Source organism: Dendrobium catenatum, unplaced genomic scaffold (assembly GCF_001605985.2).
Source record: "Dendrobium catenatum unplaced genomic scaffold, ASM160598v2 fragScaff_scaffold_1574, whole genome shotgun sequence".
NCBI classification, from domain to species: domain Eukaryota; kingdom Viridiplantae; phylum Streptophyta; class Magnoliopsida; order Asparagales; family Orchidaceae; genus Dendrobium; species Dendrobium catenatum.
In genome coordinates this window covers 1,366,799-1,388,437 of record NW_021320036.1, presented here as the reverse complement: position 1 = coordinate 1,388,437, position 21,639 = coordinate 1,366,799, and the positions used below count along the sequence as shown (strand labels likewise).

The following is a 21,639-nucleotide window of genomic DNA, read 5'->3' as shown; positions in this document are numbered from 1 at the left end:
GGGTGTCAAGCGGTGGTTTGGTCGAGCTTAGGACGTCATATGTTGTGGTTCGACGGAGCTTAGGACATCATGTGGTGGCCCGGCGGAGCTCAGGACGTCAAGTGGTGGTCCGACGAAGCTCAGGGAGTCTAGTGGTGGTCAGGCATAGCTCATGGCGTCAGGAGGTGGTCCAACGGAGCTCAGGGTGTCAGGCGATGGTCCGGCGAAATTCCGGGTGGTGGTCTAGGTGGCAAGGAGGCGAGCGATCTCTGATCTCTCTCTTGAATCCTTTGGCTAAGGCATCCCTTTTCAAGAGGAAAAGGGACTCTATGTATAGATTTCTTAGAGTGTCATAACTTATAAATAGGTGAAAGATCAAGAGAAAATTGGGAGTGGTTTGGATGGACGGCCGATGTTGAATCCCTTGATTGTGGACCGTTTAATAGACATTTGAATGTCTTAGTGATGTCGGAATTCAGTGATATTGAGCTCGTTGGATTCGTCTCGTCGAGCCGCTCGATTCGACTAGAAGAACGACATCTTTGGAAAGTGTTTGGTAATATAAATTGTGATTCGAACCTTATAACAATACTTTTGACCCTTGATTTGGATCCATTAGGGCTCGGATTGGGTTGAATTTGGTGTCGTTGGGTTCATATTTTTTAGACATTCAGTACGACCGTAAGTTTACTGAAATCAGAGTTTGGATGATCCTAATTTTAATTTTGGAAGTTTCCAACTTGATTTTGCCTCGAGATTTGTGCCCGATCAAGATAATTTTTCGATGATGTATAAACCATCAATTTGTTTATATCTAAAATCTAAATTTATATTTCTTATAAAATATTTAATCATAGAATTATATGAAAAATATGAACTTTTAAATATATGTTAAGGTTCTTTAGTTATTGAAAATGTATATAATAAATAAATATTTAAGTATTTGAAATATAAATTTATAAGTAGTAAATATAAATTTCACCTATTAATTTCTCAAAAAATTGCTAAGGGAAGACAAGTTGGAATCGTATATAACCCACCCAAGTCAAATCAAATCAACTCGAACGTGACCTGTTTAATAAACGGATCAAAAAGACGAACACGAACTCAACTCGTTAACAACCCGAATGACTCGAACCCAACTAGTTAGAATGTTTTGGTAAAACAAGATATTAACTTAATAATTAAAAATTTTAAGATATTTGATCAAAAATAAGATATTATACTCACAAGTAAAAAAATTTAAGGAAAAATATATTAAACTTATCAATTTTGTATCAAAAGCAAGTTCACGTGTCAATCCGTGCCTGACACGTATAATAAATAAGTTAGAAACCCAACTGGAACTGGCCCGTTTCTTAAATAAGTCAACCTTAACTCAAATTTTTCGCCCCCTAGTAATTGATGAAACATATTTATAGTTTTACTTTGCCTATGCCACTGATGCCTAAAATTTGGTTTATACTTTGAGATTAGTGAATTACAAACCTTTTATAAATAAAACTAATATATTTTGTATTTGCATTGCGTATTTGTCAATTTTGTAGGGTGGGATGCGGACGCAATGGCTATATTATTTGTACTATGATGAGTTTAAAAATTATGGATTTACTTTGAGATTAGTATTGATACATCATCAAAATTTAACTAGATAAAACATGAATATCAATTCCCATCTAAATTAGAAGTATCTATAATTAAATTTAAAATCATCTAAACTTTGATATGGACAAACTTATACTCATATGAATTGGCTCAACGAGATGAATCTAACAACACAAAAAATGCTCCTATCCAAGTCCATATAACACCAACTCTAGAACTTGAAAGTATAGTGGATGTTTTAGAGTTTTAATTGGACGATTAAATAATTTTCAAAATTGGCATGTTTATAGTTAAATCAGATGTCTCAACGAGACAAATCTATTGAGCCCAATATCTCTTAATTCTAAAAACATTAACACACTTAAATACTAAACATCTGAGTTATGATTAAGGGAATAAATATAAATCATCCAATATAGTTTTCCTAATTTTCTCTATATTTACAGTGCATGTCATTCTTAAAAATTTATAAATATGCCCCAATTATCTACATAAAGAGTTGCATTAGTTAGAGATTTAAGAGAGTTCAAATGCTTGAAGAATCCTAGAGCTCCACCAGAGTATTGCCTCCATCAAACCTTCGCCAACCCACCTCTTCCGTTAAATCTCCACTAGCCGACCGTCACCATCACACCACTGCCTTCGCCTTCAGACCATCACCGGTCAATCATCATTGTCAGAATAGCACTTATACGTCATTGTCGTCCAACTTTCACAAAACCCACTGCAATCATTGAAGCTTTGTCACCCGACAGCCACTATCGAATTATTGCTCAATCATCGCATTCATACCATTGATGGTCAACCGTTTCTGTCAAAGTTTTGCCACCTTTATGTGTCAATTATTGACACAACATGAACCTAACCCAAAAAATTCAAATTCGAGTCAACTTGTTTAACAAACGGGTCAGGTTCATGTTCCAATTTATAACCTGTTTGAAAAATTGGCCCTCACTAACTCAAATTTGACCCGATTCCAGCTACGCACCTGCATTCCCGCACCCGCACAGGCTTGGCTACTCTGCCTACACATACGTACCAGCACAACACTGGCGCTCGTGCTGCCTGAAGCTTTCACTTGCACCCCCACACCCGTACTGTGAGAGCTCGTTCCTTTGATTTGCCTTCCAAGATCTAATTTTCCTTCCAGGATCGTCCAGGCCAATTTTGGATCGTCCTGGGACGATCAGTGCATGACAAAAGTCAGTGAGCAAGGGTTTTTATCGTCTGAGAAAATTAATTATCGTCCAGAGATATCATCCTGGACGATTGAATTTTGTTCACATCGTCCTGGACGATATGGCGATCGGCCTGGCCGATCAGGCTTGTTTTAAAAGAAAATCAGCTCGTTTTGATGAGAAAGAAAAATCATTTTTATAAACAAAATATCTGAGGAGAGAGAAGGAGAAGAAAAGCAAAGGAAAAGCTGGATTTCGGAGGCCGCGGAGCGCTTTTCGTCCGTCGCCGTTGTCGGAAGGATTGTTTATCTCGCGGTAAGGACTCCGAATCCTATTTCTGTTTTCGAAGATGTCGAGTTTTGGTATTTTTGGGCTCAGATTTGAGTTTTCGTTACCGAAAAACGCGCGCGTATTTTGTATTGACGAAACTTTCACCGCACAACTTTTGATATGTTATTGATATGATTTTTCTACACGTTTTGAGTATTTTCTGTAACGATTCTACCGGTTATTTTGGGTTCTGTGCGATTTTGATCGAATAAATAAATATCAGGTTGTTGATTGATGTTGCTTCAGTAGAATAGAAGTCTTATAATGTTGTCGTGCACGTTCTGTATTAATTTTGTAAATTATGATTTTTAGGAATTTTTGTGTAAATTCCGTATACTGCCGTTATGCCGCTGATTTTTCGTACGATTTCTGATTTTCTGAAATTGTTGATTTGAATTGATATGCATATGAATGTGAATATGATTTGTTATACTATTCTAATACTGAATACTGAAAGACAAGTGGAGCCTGGTTGAACCGTTGGTTGGAGATTGACTTGACCTGTACAGGATGGTGGGCCGACGGGCTTTCCTTTAAACTATTGATCATTGATATAACGATTGGAAGTCATAAGAAGTTTAATATGCTGACGGGCAGCCGACGGGCACAGAGTGACGACTCTTATGGAACCAACGGATGAATATCTACAACAGCACTATGGATTTCTACAACAGCACATAGATTATCGAATAGCCAGTGATTGCACTTGTTCAGTAAGACTATTGTATTGAAATGCATGTGTACGGCATTGACTCGTGATGGATTTATTGCTTTATTGATTTGGATTTACTGACGGATTTACGGACTTACTGTTATCGTACGATTTCATTGATATTTATATTCTGTCACTGCGCATTGCTATTGTTATAGATACTGTATGGATATGGATACTGTAATTGATTCATTGATGTTATGGTTATGGATACTATGGATTCGTCTCTTGATTCATTGATACTATTGCTTCTACATTGTATTGAAATGCTGCATTTGATTCATTGCTAGTATAGACTGGGCTTTATTGTATTGATTTTATGATTTCATACCGATCGATTTAATTGACCAGATAGTATTGTTTTGATTGATTCGATTTGATATGATTGATTTGACTGATCGACTGATTTTCTGTTGTTTACGGATTCTTCTGAGATTTGAAGTGTATTGGGCGAGCTTGATGAAGTTCTTCCTACTATTTATTGATTCTTCTACCGCTCCATTGACTACTGATTTGATTTCCGTATTTGCATAGATTCATTGATCATGTGAAATAGACTGTTATGGATTTGATTGACTAACATGCATATTGTTTACAGTACCGTGCTTTGATTTCAGTTGTAGGTATTAGGTGACCTGCTGGGCTTTTTGAAGCTCATTATATGTGGTTAATATTTTCAGGTCAGGGCAAGGGAGCAGGAGATTGAGGTTGATCAGGAATCTCCAGGTTTTTTGTTCTTTTAGTTTTAGTGATTCTTTTGTACTCAGGACAGGATAGATTTCAGTTCATGTATTTGTGTTCATAGTGTAGTTCCTAAGTATTGTATATGATCTTTTGAGGTTTGAATCGACTTGTACATTGATGTTTTAAATGTTATAGATTTTTGCTAGACTGTTTGATTGAAGTTATAGATAGCTCTGGTAAATTGTTGATGGATTGCTTCAAATTCTTTCCAAGTTACATCTTGGGGCGTTACACGTACTCTCTCTTGCACCTTGCACCTGAGCTGGCCCCCTGTGGCCCACTCCCTCACTGGCATGCTACCAATCTACCCTGTTAGCAAATCGGATAACAGGTTAGGCCGGGTTAGCTAGGTAACCAGTCGACAGGTCGGGTCTGAGTCTGAATTCTTGAATCTTTTGCTTAATCGGGTCGAGTTCAAATTTGATTAGTTGAAGGCAGTGCAGTTTCAAGTTGAGGCCAAACCCGACATGAAAACCCATTTTGACACCCCTAGTCACCTTTGAATCACCAACTGACTGCCATCATCGGTCATCCATAGGCTCACTGCCACTACCAAACCACAATTGTTATCATAAAACCTTCATCATCTGACTTTTGCCGCCCAACAACCATCATTCGAACTTCGTCAGATGCCTGACCACCATCGTCGAACTTTCATTGACCAATCATTCTCATTGAATCATCATCGCTCGATCTCCACATTTGTACCTTTGTTGCCCGACCGTCATGTTTAGAAAAAAATAGGAGGATACATTCAAATGTGACATCGATTGAGCAAATTTTTAATGCAATCTTGATTAATCAATAATATTAATATAGGTCAACCAAAATTTTCTGCATTTTGTTTTAATCAATAATGTCACAAGATCTATTCTTATATATTAATGATAACCCTATGCCTCGAGATTAATGCTGAAAATTACAACAACATCAAGTCTTTAATTAATTCTGATAATTAAATAGAATATTTTGATATAAATATATCAGGATGGATTTTAATATCTTGAATGTATACTAAGATTAGTGCGATTCATAATATTGTATACAATATTATACAGAATAGCACAGTAAGATTGTAGAATATGAAGAGCCAGAGAGAGATGTAGAACTAAATTAAGTGCACCTTGGATATAACAGAACAATCATTTGAGTCATGAAAATGGAGAAATGGATACTGAGTGATAATATCTAAAAGAGTGATAATAAGGTTTATAAAAACTTCATCAAAGTTGGGAAAAGCTATAGATTTAGATTTTGTTTGCAAGAACTTTTTTACTGTTTCTTAAAATAACTTTTGAACAAAATTTATAAATTTGTACGAGAAAGCTTCTTTAAGAAGCAATAATAAAGCCGTTGAAAAGGCATAAAACTCATCCTATATAACTTTTCTTTAGTTGGCTGAATCGAGAGAGGATATAGAGCTAAAGATGAATGTACTATTACATGATGTTGATGCAAAGATGGAGTCATTTTGATCAATTGAGGATGTGAAGAAGTGACTACGAAGACATCAATGGAAGGAGAAATTATTTTGTGTGGAGCATGTATGGAAAGAATCGTCTGGAATGTGAGCATACACACTGTGTACATTGATTTGATACACATTGTATACAAATGTGTACGCAGTGTATACGCTCATATGTTCGAACGATGTACACAGTGTGAATAATTGTATATTGGAGGATTGGTGCAAAGAAATTAGAAAATTTGATGGAATGGCAAACCAGTGTTAGGGGATTGACATGAGCAGGTTTACATGATTGTAAAGTTTGTGAATAATTGAATGGGAATATTATCACTGAACATGTATATCTTAACATAGTTGAATTTTTCTTAGTAGAAAATACTTATTATGATGACATATTTGATTAATACAAAAGCATATTGTACAAAATATTTGTATTATACCATTGAAGTTTATAGACACAATTTTTGTAGTTATGATTGAACATGAAAACCACTTCTTTAAATTTTAATTATTATAATTTTATTTAGGATTATTTTTATCATTGTTTTTTCACTGCTTTCAAAAAATTTGTGTACTAAAAAACTACTTTAGAAAATATTAAAAAATTTATCACAAATGAAACCTATAAAATGGAAATTTTTAGAGTAGCTTTTCAAACTTTGAGTATTTTTTTTAGACTGATGAGTACTAAATGATAAATTGTTTGATTCGAATATCTGACTTTAAGGGAATGTTATTTTTTCAATAATTATTATAATTAGATTGATATTTTTTAACTATATAAAATTTTAATATATTATATTAAAATTTCTGCACACTTAATTAAGTCTCTTTTTTTTTTATAGTTTTTTGCCACAGTTTTTTCGTTGCTTTCTAGAATTTTTTGCACTAAAAAATTGCTTTAGAAAGCAATAAGAAAATTATATATCTCTAATGAAGCCTGAGATTTTTTTTGGGTCGGCTTTTTTCCTGCTTCTCAAAGCAACTTTCTAGTACAAAAAATTTAATTTTTTTACTAAAAGCTGCTTCAAGAAGCGATAAAAAAGCCGTCTCAAATGAAGCTCAAGTCTCATTACGTATTACCCCCTATATATTCCAGCAGCATAAACAGAGTAATTAGCTTACAAATAACAATGATGAGTCCCATATAAGTGACTACTAAAATAGCTTTGGACATTCATTCCTTGCTAGTGATTACCACTTCACCAAACAAATCCTCATGAAAAACACAATCAATTACTACTATATAGCACATAAACTAGCCAAAAATAAAATAAAAAAACACCATTAATTGATCAAATGAAGGTCCCCCATCCAGTGGTCATGCATTTAAAGCTTATCTTTGCCAAATTTATCTTGCAAAGTACTCTCATGCCTTAAGGTTGGACAACCATCCTCTCGCATTAGAAAGTTTATTTGCATTATATGCAAGGGAAAATTGGACACAAGGCCAGATTGCATGTGAAAGATCTCAGTTAAAGTCTCCTTTTATAATGAGGAAAGTAGGGATCCAACTCTACCAAAACTTGACAAGTACTTTTGCCTTCAGTTTTCATTCAATTGATGCATATATGATTGATTGCTTTATGACTTATAACGCTTTTTTTCCTAAGAATATATATATATGCCTAAAGGAAGAAATCTAGCTAGGTACTGTTGCATTCAGCTCCTAATTGCCTGCCCCACATTTCATGAGATTTCTTTCAGGCCAGCTTGGCATGCCAATGCATTGTGGTTTGGACCAATCTAAAGATTAGCTTCTTGTAGAATTAGCTAGAGCTCGATTTTGGAGAAATTATTTTGTGCGGAGTCCGGACGGGAAGGACCGTCCGGACTATGAGTGTACACAATATGTGTTAACAGTGTGTTTACAGTACTCACATGTCCGGACGGTTCTTCTCATTTAAACTAAGCACATAATACTTTCTCTTGATTTTGTGGAATAGTTTTAATAGAAAATGTATTATCACACTCTTAAAAGTTTTTTAGATCATTGAAATGAGCACAAATCATTCCAAATTAATTAAAGATATTTGTCTACTTCAAGGATAATAATAATAATAATAAATTATCTTAAAAACTTTATGGATAATAAGAAGCTACAAAAAAAAAAGCTGAAATAATTGGAAATTGAAGCTGGTCAAAAGTTTTTCAAAATATTTCTACAATTTTCAATTTATGTCAAACATTCAGAAAGACAAATATATATATATAATGAGTTGATAATACTTATTTTAAAATAAATTTAATGATTTTAGATTTCATTCTAAAAAAAATAATTAGAACTTTCTGACTCAAAAAATTTTCAGAATCAAAATTGAGTAATTATTTCATTATAAAAAAAATTATAAGGGGAATTTTCAGGTTGTTAAATATATGCAAAATATAAATTTGATTAAATATTTATATATTATTGTTGCGGGGTAAGAAATTCATGGCGGTAGTGAGGAGCTATGCGTCCTAGTTTTGCACAAAAATTTAGCACACAAATCAATAAAAAAACTAGAAATTTTGTATGTGGAAGACCCAAAAAAAAAATCATAATCTTGCACAATTGAAAAGATTCTCACTATCTATATGTGATTTAAAAATGTTGGCCCATCATCCTCTATTATTCCAATGGAGCCGCTTGAGATTCAGCGGCGGTTGGTAAATGAAGGTTTAGCGGGATGATTGGACGGCAGAGGTTTTTGCAACAATGGTCAATCAATGAGGCTATTAATGGTACATGTCATGATTATTGAAATCTCAAAGCTTTCTCTAATTTCTAGCCAAAAGATTCCCTTAAAGTAGGAAGAGAATGTCTATTTATAAATTTTTAGGAGTAGCATGACCCGTAAATCTAAAGAAAATTCGAAGCACTCAATCAAATGATCCATATCAAATTCCTTGTTTATAGATCATTTTTTTAGCATTTGAGTGCTTAAATTATATAAGAACAAGGTCATCATGAGTTCGTTGGATTCGACTCATAGTGTCACTCAATTTGACTATAAACATGTCATATTAGGAGTTCATTTTGTCATCTAATTAATATTTTGGAGTTTTCAACTATACTAATATTTTTTATTTGAGCTCATTTGAGCTGGGATTGGATGGTTTTAGCTGTCATTAGGTTTATACATAAATTTGCTAAAATGGGAGTCCAAAAAATCTTGAATTTAATATTGAAAATTTTATATTCAAATATGCTTCAAAATTTATGCCTGATTTAGGATATATTTTTATGGCTTACCAATTATATTTATTAAAATAAATTTAATTATTTTAAGATCAATCCTTCCTAATTATTTGTGATTTTTTTTTTAAATATTAAAAAATAATTATTAATTAAATAAATTAAACTAGTAATTTTGGGCATACCACTACATCCTTAGGAGTTAGGACCAGGATTCCATACAGTTGTGACAATATAAAATACAAAATTTTTCTAATTTTCAAATCAAACAACAAACATTTTCCCATACCTTCAAAAACTGCTACGCGTCAAACCTTAATTTTACCTCTGTAGCCGTCTATGTAGCCGTTGCGTCCGCTTCCCACCCTACAAAACTAACAAATCCCATAGCAAATCCTAAGCGTCATCACAGGTCCCTTGACTCGCGGTGAAACGTATATTCTGATAGAAAGTATGACATTTCACTGTCCATCAAACTCCCCATCTTGCCACGTAGACTATGCTATCACCCCCTATCGTGTTCAGAGGACACAATAACTGCATAATAAATTGCCTTCCTGAAGGCAGAAGGCAAGGGCGAGTCGGAACTCCGAAGGAATTCTGCACTGCTGCCTGTTGGCCCGTCGGGTCAACATCCCATCGACCGACCCGACCAACCCGAACCCGATAGGCCGAAACGTAAAAGGCTAAAAGCTCTCCTTCCGCCATTTGAGACAAGAAACAAGCCGGCGATGTTATGATCCAAGAAATCGCATAATCGCGACTACCCCTTCGCAATGTCACGCAGGCCGCCGGCAAAAGGCGGAGCGCTGGCGACGAAGCGGTCTTTGATCTTGAAGGAGCCTCCGAAGCCAAGCAAGCGTCTGGCAGAGGTCGCCGGCGGGAAGGCGGCGGAATGTGCGGCTGTGGTGTGTTGTTGTCCATGTAGCCTTGTCAATCTCCTCATACTCACCGTTGTAAAGCTTCCGGCGGGGCTGTTTCGCCGGGCAATGAGGAGGAGGAAGATGAAGAGGAAGAGGAAGAAGAAGGCCGGCCTGCTTGGCGTGAACAATAAACCCAAAGCTTCCGTCCAGGAAGATAAACCCGCCTCCTCCCCGGCTCCCACGGAACCACCCATGCCTTGGCCGGCGAAGTCGCCGTCGGCGGAAGTATCGGAGATGGAGAAGAAAATGTGGCCGGAGTTCTTCGGCACGGGATTCTGGCGCAGCCCCTCGCAAAGAGAGTTATCCGTAATAAATAATCAATAATATTTTTTTGCTCTGTAATTTTCCTTCTTATTCATGAAGTGATCATATTCTCGTGCAAGATTCCATCTTTATTGTAATGCGAACTGAAATATGAGGATTTGAAGAAGAAGAAGAAGAAGAGGGTTGTAGATGGATCAACATATTCTTGACTGAGGTGTTAATAATGATTTGGGATGATTAATCCTCTATAATATGATTAAACTTCGTATTTAACAATGTGTTTAGCGATTGCTGTCCTTTTTGTGGTTTTTCTGATGTGCTCATTGTCCTTATTTAATGGGTTGTGGGGTCGATCATCTTCTATTTCCTGCCTTGTCACTCAGATTCAGGTCTCCAGATTCAGAGCAGCTCTGTCGGTGGTATCAGGCTTAGATATTTAAGATCTACTGTTAAATCTTTAATACATTGAACAGTTTGTTCATTATAGATTTGTTTTTTTTTTTTTTTCCTATTTACGAATGAGTTAATTTTACATTAACACAGATTCAGATCTATTTGTTTAGTTAATATAATTATTATTTCCTTATGAACACTATGATTCTTCCAGTTTTACAATCATCAGCCCAAGCAGCGACCTTTCTGAAGATAATTTCAGGTACAAATCACAGAACTCATTCAATAGGCGATGCATTCTACTTGGAAATTGTTGATTCATAAAATTTTTTTAATTGTTGGGGTGTAAGATAATGAAAAGCTTTTAATTTTGAGACTTTGGGATTTTTTTTTTCTTTTGTGGGATGAACTAGAATGATTTTTGATAGAAAATTTCGAAAAATTATTTTGTCGATGACGAACGCCGTCCAAAGATCAATCAGAATGCGCCTCGTCACTCCTGCTCGGTATTGTTCGGTACCGCGGCTCGATACTGCTCAGTACCAAGTTGGTACCGCTGACGTGGATGCACCTGATTCACCTTCTGACATAGAACCGCATCTGACGTCCTCGCAAAATAATATCTCAAAAATTTTAGAGCCCTTCCCAAAAACTGAAAAACCCTTGAACTTATCTATCATTAAAGTGTTAATAATAAGGTTTTTGAGTAAATTACAAAAATGTTTATTTAGGTTGCTAGTGAATTTTTAACGGATTTATATCCATACTATAAAATTTTTATATATTTTTATATGGGATACTTAAATCTTCAAATTTACTTATTTAATACATTACCATCTAAATCACATAAAAAAGTATAGTTTAATTTATATAAGTTAGTACTAATGATATTTTTATGTGATTTGAATATTACGTGTTATATAAATAAATATAAAGATTTAAATTATAGATATGAAAATATATAAAAAATTTATGATATGTATGTAAATCTTTTTTTTCTTATAATGAATGATAAGTCATAAAATATGTATTTCAAATTCATAATTTTAATTATTTTCTAATGTTGCTCATTAGTGCCTTTTAAATGCACTAATTGACCTAGAAATTAAATTATATATCTTTATGGATAACCTTTTCCATTAGTAAAGTTAATTTTTATTAAATTCAATAAAAAGAATAATTTATTTTAATTACAAATTCTCCTTTTTTTTTTCATGACAAAGTATATCACTTAAAAAAAACTAAGATTTAAGAAAAGAGCATAGAAATTTCTAGTGATTTTTAAGCAATATTCATCAGATATTTTTCTTAAGCAATTTTTAATACTATATATTCAGCTCTTTCAATATTTTGCTTATTTTTCAGTAGTTAAAAAAAATGAAAAAGATCCTCTATTCAACATAGCACATGTTATTAATGATACAATGGATAATATCAAATCATATAATAATTATTCTGTTTGTGAAAAGCCATTTCTCATTACAGAAATTTTCAAAAAATAATAAAACAATATAGCCAAATAAAATTATAGCTATAGTATGAAAAATAAACTTATGAGAAAATTATATCGCACAGAGAGAGAAGTATTAGACTTTCAAATCTAAATGTTACAGTAAATAAACCATCAAATTAGTCAACACAGACAAAGAGCATCAGAAAACTTAGAGAGAAAGCAGCAGTTAGGATTTCAAGCAAACTTATAAAAATCTTTTAATATAATAATAAAAGGATAATCATACTAAGGGCTAGGGGTGTCAATTTCGGGTCACGGGTCGGGTTCGGGTCGAATCCGGAACTGACCTGGGTTCAAACGGGTTGACCCTAACCGACCCGAGTAGACAAACGGGTCGGAAATCCGAACCCGGACCCGACCCGGGATTCAAAATTTTTTGAATTAAACGGGTTCGTGGGTTGACCCGGCAACCAGTCGAGTCAATCCGAATCCGACCCATTTTTCAAACGGGTCAATTTCTAGAACTCGAACCCGACCCGTTTTGAAATCGGGTCGGGTCCAACCCGAATTTTCCGGGTTGGGTTTTCGTGTGGTGTCAAATATTGACACCCGTACTAAGGGCATCTCCAACCAAAATCCCTATTTTTCACTCTAAAATATCGTAAAACTTCAAAATATGGTAGTCATCTCCAATGGAACTCCAATTTTTCTTTTTTCGAGTGTTTCTTTGCAAAGGTAACTATCTCTCTCCTGTTTCGCATGCTTCATGCGAAGCTAAGTAGAGTGCAAAGGTAATCGCTTTTTTTTGGCGTAGGTGAACAGTCTGATGTCAATATTGATGTCAAACTATTCACCTACCAATTTTTGGCGACAGATTTGGAGTTCAAATGCAGCGGTTCGCAGACGACATACAATAACATGCAGTTTGGTTGGAGATGATCTAATTATTACGTGAGAATTTAATAAAATTCTCACAGTTAATCTTTCATTTAGGTGAATAATTAGGAGTTCAAGCATAACAAGGTACGTTCCTTAATACGTTATCTATTATCTCTGATATATTTCTCTTGAATAATCCTGTTAATTAGGTTTGGGGCAATTTTCTTATTGTTTTTTTAAGTAGTTTTTTAATATAAAAATATCTTGAATTAACAATTTTTATATTAAAAATTTGCTTTGAAAGTAGTAAGAAAGTTGTCCCAAAGGAAATCTTGAGATGGCTTTCTTATTGCTTCTTAAAGCATATTTTTAGTTCCAAAAATTTAATTTTTGTATTAAAATGCTTTTTAAAGTAGTAAGAAAGCCATTTCAAATGAAGCCTAAGGCTTTGCTTGGGATGACTTTATTACTAATTCTTTAAACAACTTTTTAGTGCAAAAATTAAAATTTTGATATTAGAAAATTACTTTAAGAAATAATAAAAAAGCCGTCCCAAATAAAGCCTAAATGTACTTCCATGACTTAAAATATTTTCAAAACCATTTCACAAAAGAGAAATAAAAAAATAAAAAATAAAATTATACAAATCATCAAACGCTTAAGGCCGGCATACAAATTTCTCAAGAGGAAGTTCGTTAGGATTCAGACATTTGGTGAGGCATTATTAGAAATAAGAATATATTCGAGCTCCAATATTTTATAAAAAATAATTATTTTATTTTTTCAGCCAAATTTGACTTAGCCATAAATCCTTTTAAATTAGATGATTTGTTTTACAAAATAATGACTTTGCATTTATTTTCTCCAAATGGATCATTGATACATAACAATAGGGTTCATATATTCAAATACATATTTTGACATAATTTTTATATGTCAAAATATTCCAATGAATTTGGATACTTTTTTTTAGAAATTGATTATAATATTATTCAATTTTTATTTTTAGCAAATTCATAGCAAGCAAATGTTGTTTGATGAGACTAACCAAACAACACCTATTTGAATCAAAATACAATTAGAAGCATAACTAAAAGTATTTTCATATTATTTGAGGGATCAAATATCCTCCAAATTATATACGTTCATAGCCAAAAACGAGTATATATTGATAAGAAGAAATCAACAAGTTCAAAATCATTCATTTCTGATCACGTAGAAAAGAATCAAAACATCACAAAGGATTCGTTTGGAACGGTTTTTTTATTGCTTCTTAAAACGTAATTTTAGTACAAAAATTGAAACTCTATTTTAAGAAGCAATAAAAAAGCCGTCCCAAGAAACAGCTAGCTTTTGCCACTATTTTTCATCGATTTCTAGGAATTTTTGAGCTAAAAAGCTGATCTAAAAAGTAGTAAGAAAATATATGGAATTAAGTCTGAATGATTAGTCGCTAAATTAGTCTTTACATAGCAATTTTGAAACTTTTCTATGATACTAAAAAAAAAGAATGATGGAAGGAGATGCTTGGAAATGGATATGGGTCTATTAATAGTTGGAGATATGTAAATTCTTAGGGTTGTTGTGGGCTACTTGAAGTAAAGATGATCATGATCTAAGGAGGGGTGCTATTATTTTTTGAGATTTTGAGTAATAGGGGGAGATGTTCATGCTTATGAAAATTTGAGGAAATGAGTTAGAGGTCAAAGTGTTGAGGGATGATGGAATAGATGGTAAAGTGTAGTAATGATAAGCCTTAGGCTACCATGACTAAGAAAATAATGAATTATTCATGAATGGCCAGTGGTATAAGAATTTTAATGCATTTTTTTAGCATAAAAATTTCTAGTATAAAATTTTTTTTCACAAAAAAGCTGCTTAGAAAATAGTAAAAAAATGTATTTAAGACAATTTCTTACTACTTAAAGTAGCTTTCTATTAAAAATTTTAAAATTTTATTCTAGAAAATAGCTTTAATAAGAAACAAGAAAGCCATCCCAAACGAAACCTAAGGCTTCGTTTGGGACGGATTTTTTGTTGCTTCTTAAAACATTTTTTTAGTTAAAAAAAATAAAAATTTTATAATAAAAATATTCTTTAAGAAGCAACAAGAAGGTTGACCCTTAAGCTTAATTTGGAATGGCTTTTTTATTGCTTTTTAAAATAGCTTTTTAGTACAAATATTTAATTTTTATACTAATTAAAAAATTATTTTAAGAAACAGTGAGAAAGCAGCCCAAAAGAAGCTTAAATCTAAATTATAAAAGTAAGTCTAACTCATAAAAGTCACTGATCATAAAAAAAAATCACCCATTAACAAGTGGAATTAGCATCCAAGTTTGAAACAAACTCAACCAAAAGCTCCATTTCATTATTTCTTTTCATTTTTGCATACCAAGAGGTGTAATTATTCCGTGCGGAATCCGACGGTAAAAAACTGTCTAAATTTGAGTGTAGACAGTGTGTATTGAGTATAATTTTGTATATACTTTGATTTTTTTTTTTATACACAGTGTGCATAAACACTGTGTATACTCACATCCGGACGGTTCTTTACCGTCCAAACTCCGCATGGAATAATTTCTCCACAAAGAGGGGCATTCCAAAACTCGGCAATAATTGGAGGCAAGGTGTTCTTAACTCCATTCCAATTAAATCAAATTTCAATATAGGAAAAACCACTCCTCATATTCACCATTATTTCAATTCCCAACATATCACACTTTACCAAATAATTTAGTCATAATATTAATGTGCATAAACATATAGATATATAATTGTATTTTTTTTTCTAACACAATCATCATTTTCATCCATTTGTAAAAAAAAAATATGATCCTTGATCTAGCCATCCAAGTATGCATCATTTTTTTCTCTTTTTATATATGATGAATTTGAATATTAAGATAATAATAATAATTATTTTTAAAATATAACAAATAAATATTTTTATTTATCAAATAATTCTTGCTTCTTTTATTGTTAGTATTCTTATTCAAATATCAAAATTCACAACAAAAATACTGATATATTTTATTTTTATGAAGTTCTTAATAATTTGGTCATGGCATTCAGAAATATGCAGATTCAATAGCTCAAAAAATATAGATGTCAATTTTATAGATAATATTACTGGCGGCTTACCGGCGGTCTACACTATAATAACGACGATGCTTATACCGGCGGTTTCATGGCCGGTACGCCGCCGGTAACAAAACAGACGGTCACTGGCGCTTAGGCTGCCGGAAGATAACCAGCGGTATAAACCACCGGTGAAGAAAACAACCAGAAAAATGCCGCTGGAAAATGTTTCCGGTGCCATTTTTTCCGGCGGTTTGTGAACCGCCGAAAAGCCGCAAGTGATTTGCAAAACCGTCGGAAAACAAGTGGTAACTGCCGGCAGATACTGCCGGTAATGATTGATTTTCCTGTAGTGTATATAAAAGTTAAATATTAGGTATGTAATTTACCTTTGAAAATTTCAACATTTAAGGGTCCTATTAGAAAATACAATAACGATAATGAGCATCTTTTAACAAAATTATTACATAAATGTTACTTTTGACTAAATATTATAGTTGGATTCAACTAAGTCCATATATTTTTGCTTTAGTCATAGATGTTCTTACTAGACATTTGCAAGAGGATGTACCTTGATGTATGCTTTTTGCTGATGATATTCTTCTTGTTGACAAGACTAGAGAGGGAGTTGAATGTAAACTTGATTTATGGTGGTCAACCTTAGAGTCTAAAGGTTTTCACTTGAGTAGATCTAAAATTAAATATATTGAGTGTAATTTTAGTAGCAATAGACCTGGTGAGTAGATTGTGACTTTAGACGATCAAGTCATTAATAACAGTACACATTATAGATATCTTAAATATATTGTTCATAGTGACGGTGAAATAGATGGGGATGTTATCAATAGAATTCAAGTTGGATGATTGAAGTGGATGAATGCATTGGACTTGTTATGCGATAGAAAAGTCTCCCCAAACTTCAGGGAAAATTCTATAAGATGGTGGTGAGACCTGCAATGCTATATGGTGCCAAATGTTGGCCATAAAAAGAGAAGTACAATACTAAGTTAATTGTTGTTGAGATGAGGATGCTTAGGCGGATGAGTGGCTTTACCCTTAGAGATAGGATACGAAATGAACATATATGTGAAAAGGTTGGAGTAGCTCTATTGGAAGATAAAATTAAAGAGAGTCGGCTTAGATGGTTTGTTCACATTAAACGGATGCCTTCTAATGACCCTGTTAAGAAAGTTGAGGTATTAGATTTGACTTAAGTTAAGAGAAGTAGAGGTAGACCTAAAAAGACTTGGTTAGAAAAATATTAGAAATTATCTTTATTTATTAGATTTAAATGAGAATTTGACTTTTAACATGACACAATGACGAAAAAGAATTCATATAGCCGACCCCACGTAGTGGGACAAAGACTTGATGTTGTTGTTATTGTTGTAATTCTAAAAGCAAATTCAATAATATTTCAATTCATTATAAATAAAATTTGATTGAAAAATTCAAACTTATGCTTTGTTTGAGGCAGATTAAACTTTTTTATTCTTGTTTTTAAAAGCTCGTTTCTCAATCACAAATCAAAATTTTTTATTTAAATAATTTTTTAAAAGCCAAAATTTTAAATAGTGATGATAAAACTATCTTCCAAACACACATTATTTTTGACTACCTATTATTTTATCACCAAAGCAGTCAAAAAGCAATTCCAAACTTCATTTGGGACGAATTGTTAATTGACTTCTAAAACAGCTTTATAGTATAAAAATCTATTGAGCTAGAAATTTGTGTACTAAAAAAATATTTTATAAAGCATTGAGAAAGTCGCCTAAAGTAAAGACAGCCTTTGTGTTAAAACTGGGCTTTATCTTCGAACTTACGCTCGATAAAATATAGAAATTTTACTTTAAAATATTCTTATAAAAATTATTTTTGAATGAATCTCCCAAATACTATATTTAATTGAATAATTGTAAATCAATATTGTCAAGTAAGTATTCTGCAATTAATAATTCACTAAAAAATAACATTAAACAAAAATAAATCAATATCTTCAATTAATCGGACATTAATAAAGAAATTTAAATTATTTCGTTTTCGGTCAGCTTTTTTAAATCAAAGGCATACATCACTATGAGCTATATAAATAAGAAACCTTTGATTTTAATTAACAATAAAAAAATATAAAAAAATTAAAAAGGAATAATGACAACAGAAAATACAATCATGCGACGGCTTCGCTGCAATATTATTTGGCACCTTCCTTCTAATCGCTGAAGAATCTTTCGCGTTCTGTTTGATTTGAGAAAAATAATTATAAAGATAATATAAATTTTTTTTCTACTTATTTGAATAAGAGGTTATGCAATCTAATACATTGTTTGGGACAGTTTTTTTATAGCTTTTTTACTGCTTAAGAAGTGGTTTTTTTATACTAAATGTAAAATTTTGATTTAAGAAACAGTAAAAAAATTGTCCCAAGCAGGATAAATTATTCTGTGTGGACACCGGACGGTTCAGATACCAACTAGAACTCACCACGACACTCGGTACTGAGCGGGACCGAGCATTGGTACCGAGCAGTACAGAGCTCGGGTTCCGAGCAAAAAAGTGATGTGGCGCATTTTGATTGGTCTCCGGATGTCGTCCGGTGTCCGCACAGAATAATTTTTCGGAGCCTAAAAAAGAAATATTAGTTGTTGAATGATAACTAATGACGATAATAATATCTAATTTATTTAGTTTAAATTAATAATGGCTTGTTAATTAAGGGATTATAAATGTTATATGGTATAATTATTTTTGGACTAGTGGATTTGCTACTAAAATCGTTTTCTTAATTATAGATTTGAGTTGAGATTAATTTGAGTATTACAAAATTAGTAACATGCATAACTATATAGCAAATAAATATATAATTATGAGATAGCCTAATTAGAATCTCCTGCTAAGAAGGCTTGTTGGCTCGGAGTTTATAGGTGGACAAACAGCTGAACAGGCAATGAATAATTTATTATATAAAGTCATCCACTTCAAGAGTCATTAAGGCCAACTTAATGAAAAGTTATTCTGTGCGGATATCGAACGTCGTTCGGAGACTAATTAGAATGTGCCACGTTATACATGTGCTCAGTACCGCTCATTATCACCGCTCAGTGCCGCTAACGTGGCGCTTTCTGATTGGCCTCTGGATGACATTCTATGTCCAGTCTCCGCACAGAATAATTTATCCAACTTAATAGGTTGTATGCGCTAGGGCCAATTTGATAGGCCATGCTAATCTATTAGGATGAGTTCATAGGTCAAGGTAGCTTGCTTGGGTCAAATTCATTTGTAAACTTGGTGAGTTTTTTTGGAGTTAACTTAAGCTGAACCAACACTACTAAAAATGATATTTTTAACAGCATTCAATGACAACATTTTCAAAACCGCTGTCAAAGAAAATTTTTAGAAGCACTATACATTATTGTTTGTAGTATTAAATTATAAACACTTAATAATCTCCCGCGACCCCTCCTCTTTCGTGCCCTAGCTCCTACTCGACCTGATCCCACCTCTATCTCTCGGGCACTCCTCTCTGTAATCATGTTCATACTCTCGAACATATGTTGCTAGCTTCTTTTCATCAATCAAGCATCCACTTATACGTCAACTTGACTTGAATCAGACCAACTTAACTTAAACCAGGCCAACTTAACTTAAACCTAATTTTTTAGAAATTTAATTGTACATTTAATTCATCACTTCTCATACATCTTTTAAAATTTAATACTAAAATAACAAAAATATATTATATATTAAAACTTCATAATATTTATTTTTTAGTATTCATTTAACTTTCTATGTGCTCCTAAACATACCCTTTGATTTTATTAAAATTTGTTTTTTAGATTATTATTACATCAACTCTATTAGTTCATTGATCTCTCTTATACATTGTTTCTATTATGAAAGTGGCATATCTCATCAATTCATCAAATAATATAAAATAACATCAACAAACCAAGTATTATATTGGATTGCCCTTTCTTTTATTAATGTTTGAAAATGATTTTAATAAGTTTTATAAAGTCCAATGAAATTTGACGGGTTATGATTCAAATATTTCAAATTAGGCTTCGTTTGAGACAGTTTTCTTCTTGCTTTTTAAAGCGGCTTTTTAGTACAAACATCAAAATTTTTGTGCTAAAAAATCACTTTAAGAAACAGTAAGAAAGCTATCCCAAATAAAGCCTAAAACTTCATATGATAGTTGAGACAGCTTTCTTATTGCTTTATAAAGCGGTTTTATTATTATTTTTTAAAGTAAATTTATAACTAAAAAAATTATTGTATTCAAAAAATATTTTTAAAAATAATAATATATATATATATATATATATATATATATATATATATAACATTTTAATTTATTAGAAAAGTATATCTAATAGGACCATGAATTATTTTCTTAAGTTTGTGTTGGTCTAATTTAATTCAAATAATGTTAGTACAAATATCACTTAAGGTTGAGACTATATGCAATCAAAATTTGATTCAAGACCAAATATTCTTCGAATTCTAATCGAAAAATTTTCTCTATTATTTGAAAATTTTATTAATCAAAGTTTAAACCTAATTTAAGTAAGATTTGAATTTATCGTTGTTTGAAAATTTTATAAAATAGTTAGTTGCACGTCATAATAATGTTCTTTTGAGAATTGGCATAACATGACAAATTCAAATAGCGGTCACAACTGACAACACATGAAATTCAACTATACTATGGGTCGAAAAGGGTCAAATAGCTTCAAGCAATGCAGATGCAACATATAGCAATCATAGTGTGCACACAATTAAAATAAGAAGCTATATATAAGTGCACAATTATTTTTCCAATAATAGTGTTTTGATAAAACAGTTACAAAGGTAGCGGACGCTTGACCTTATAAGTAACTCAATTATGATTTCTAATTCTAAATCAGCTACTCCTTTGTTGGTCCTTATCGTTCCCCTCCTGTGAAAGTCTTCTCTTTTTCTATGGACGATCATTCAAATGTTTCACTAATTTGGGTAATGTGAGAATTTTTTTCCTAATTTAATTTGGAACCTTTCATGTATCTTCTTTTTAAGCTAAATATATATATGTCAGCTAATCATGCTTCTTATATAAAGAACTTTAAATATAAGGTATAATAACTAGCACCTCAATCTCGAACTATTGTTAGTGTATGTTCACATAGAAAATCCAAAACATCAAACTTTTTGTGTGTACATATCTCCTAAAAATTAGCATAACCATTAAGGTCAAAACCAAGGTCATAAGGTTTATATTGATTAATGGGATAGACGACCATACTTTGAGCTTTATTTAGGAGTTTCACGAATGCTTCTTCAATTTTCTTAGTTGATTTTTTTTGTTCGTTCTGTTGTTGAGTCTATTAAAAAATCATTTTTATATTGTGTTCTTGAAAATCTCTAACAATGTAGTCACTATATAGAAGTATGCACTCATGATGATATTTTG

The 21,639-nt window shown here is 32.5% G+C and overlaps 1 protein-coding gene across 1 annotated transcript; it reads left to right on the top strand.

The window, feature by feature from the left end:
- Nucleotides 1–9,970: 9,970 nt before the first annotated feature.
- LOC110108221 lies at nt 9,971–10,441 on the top strand. Its single transcript, XM_028700689.1, has one exon. The coding sequence runs from the start codon at nt 9,971–9,973 to the stop codon at nt 10,439–10,441; it is 471 nt and encodes a 156-aa protein (XP_028556522.1).
- Nucleotides 10,442–21,639: the final 11,198 nt, after the last annotated feature.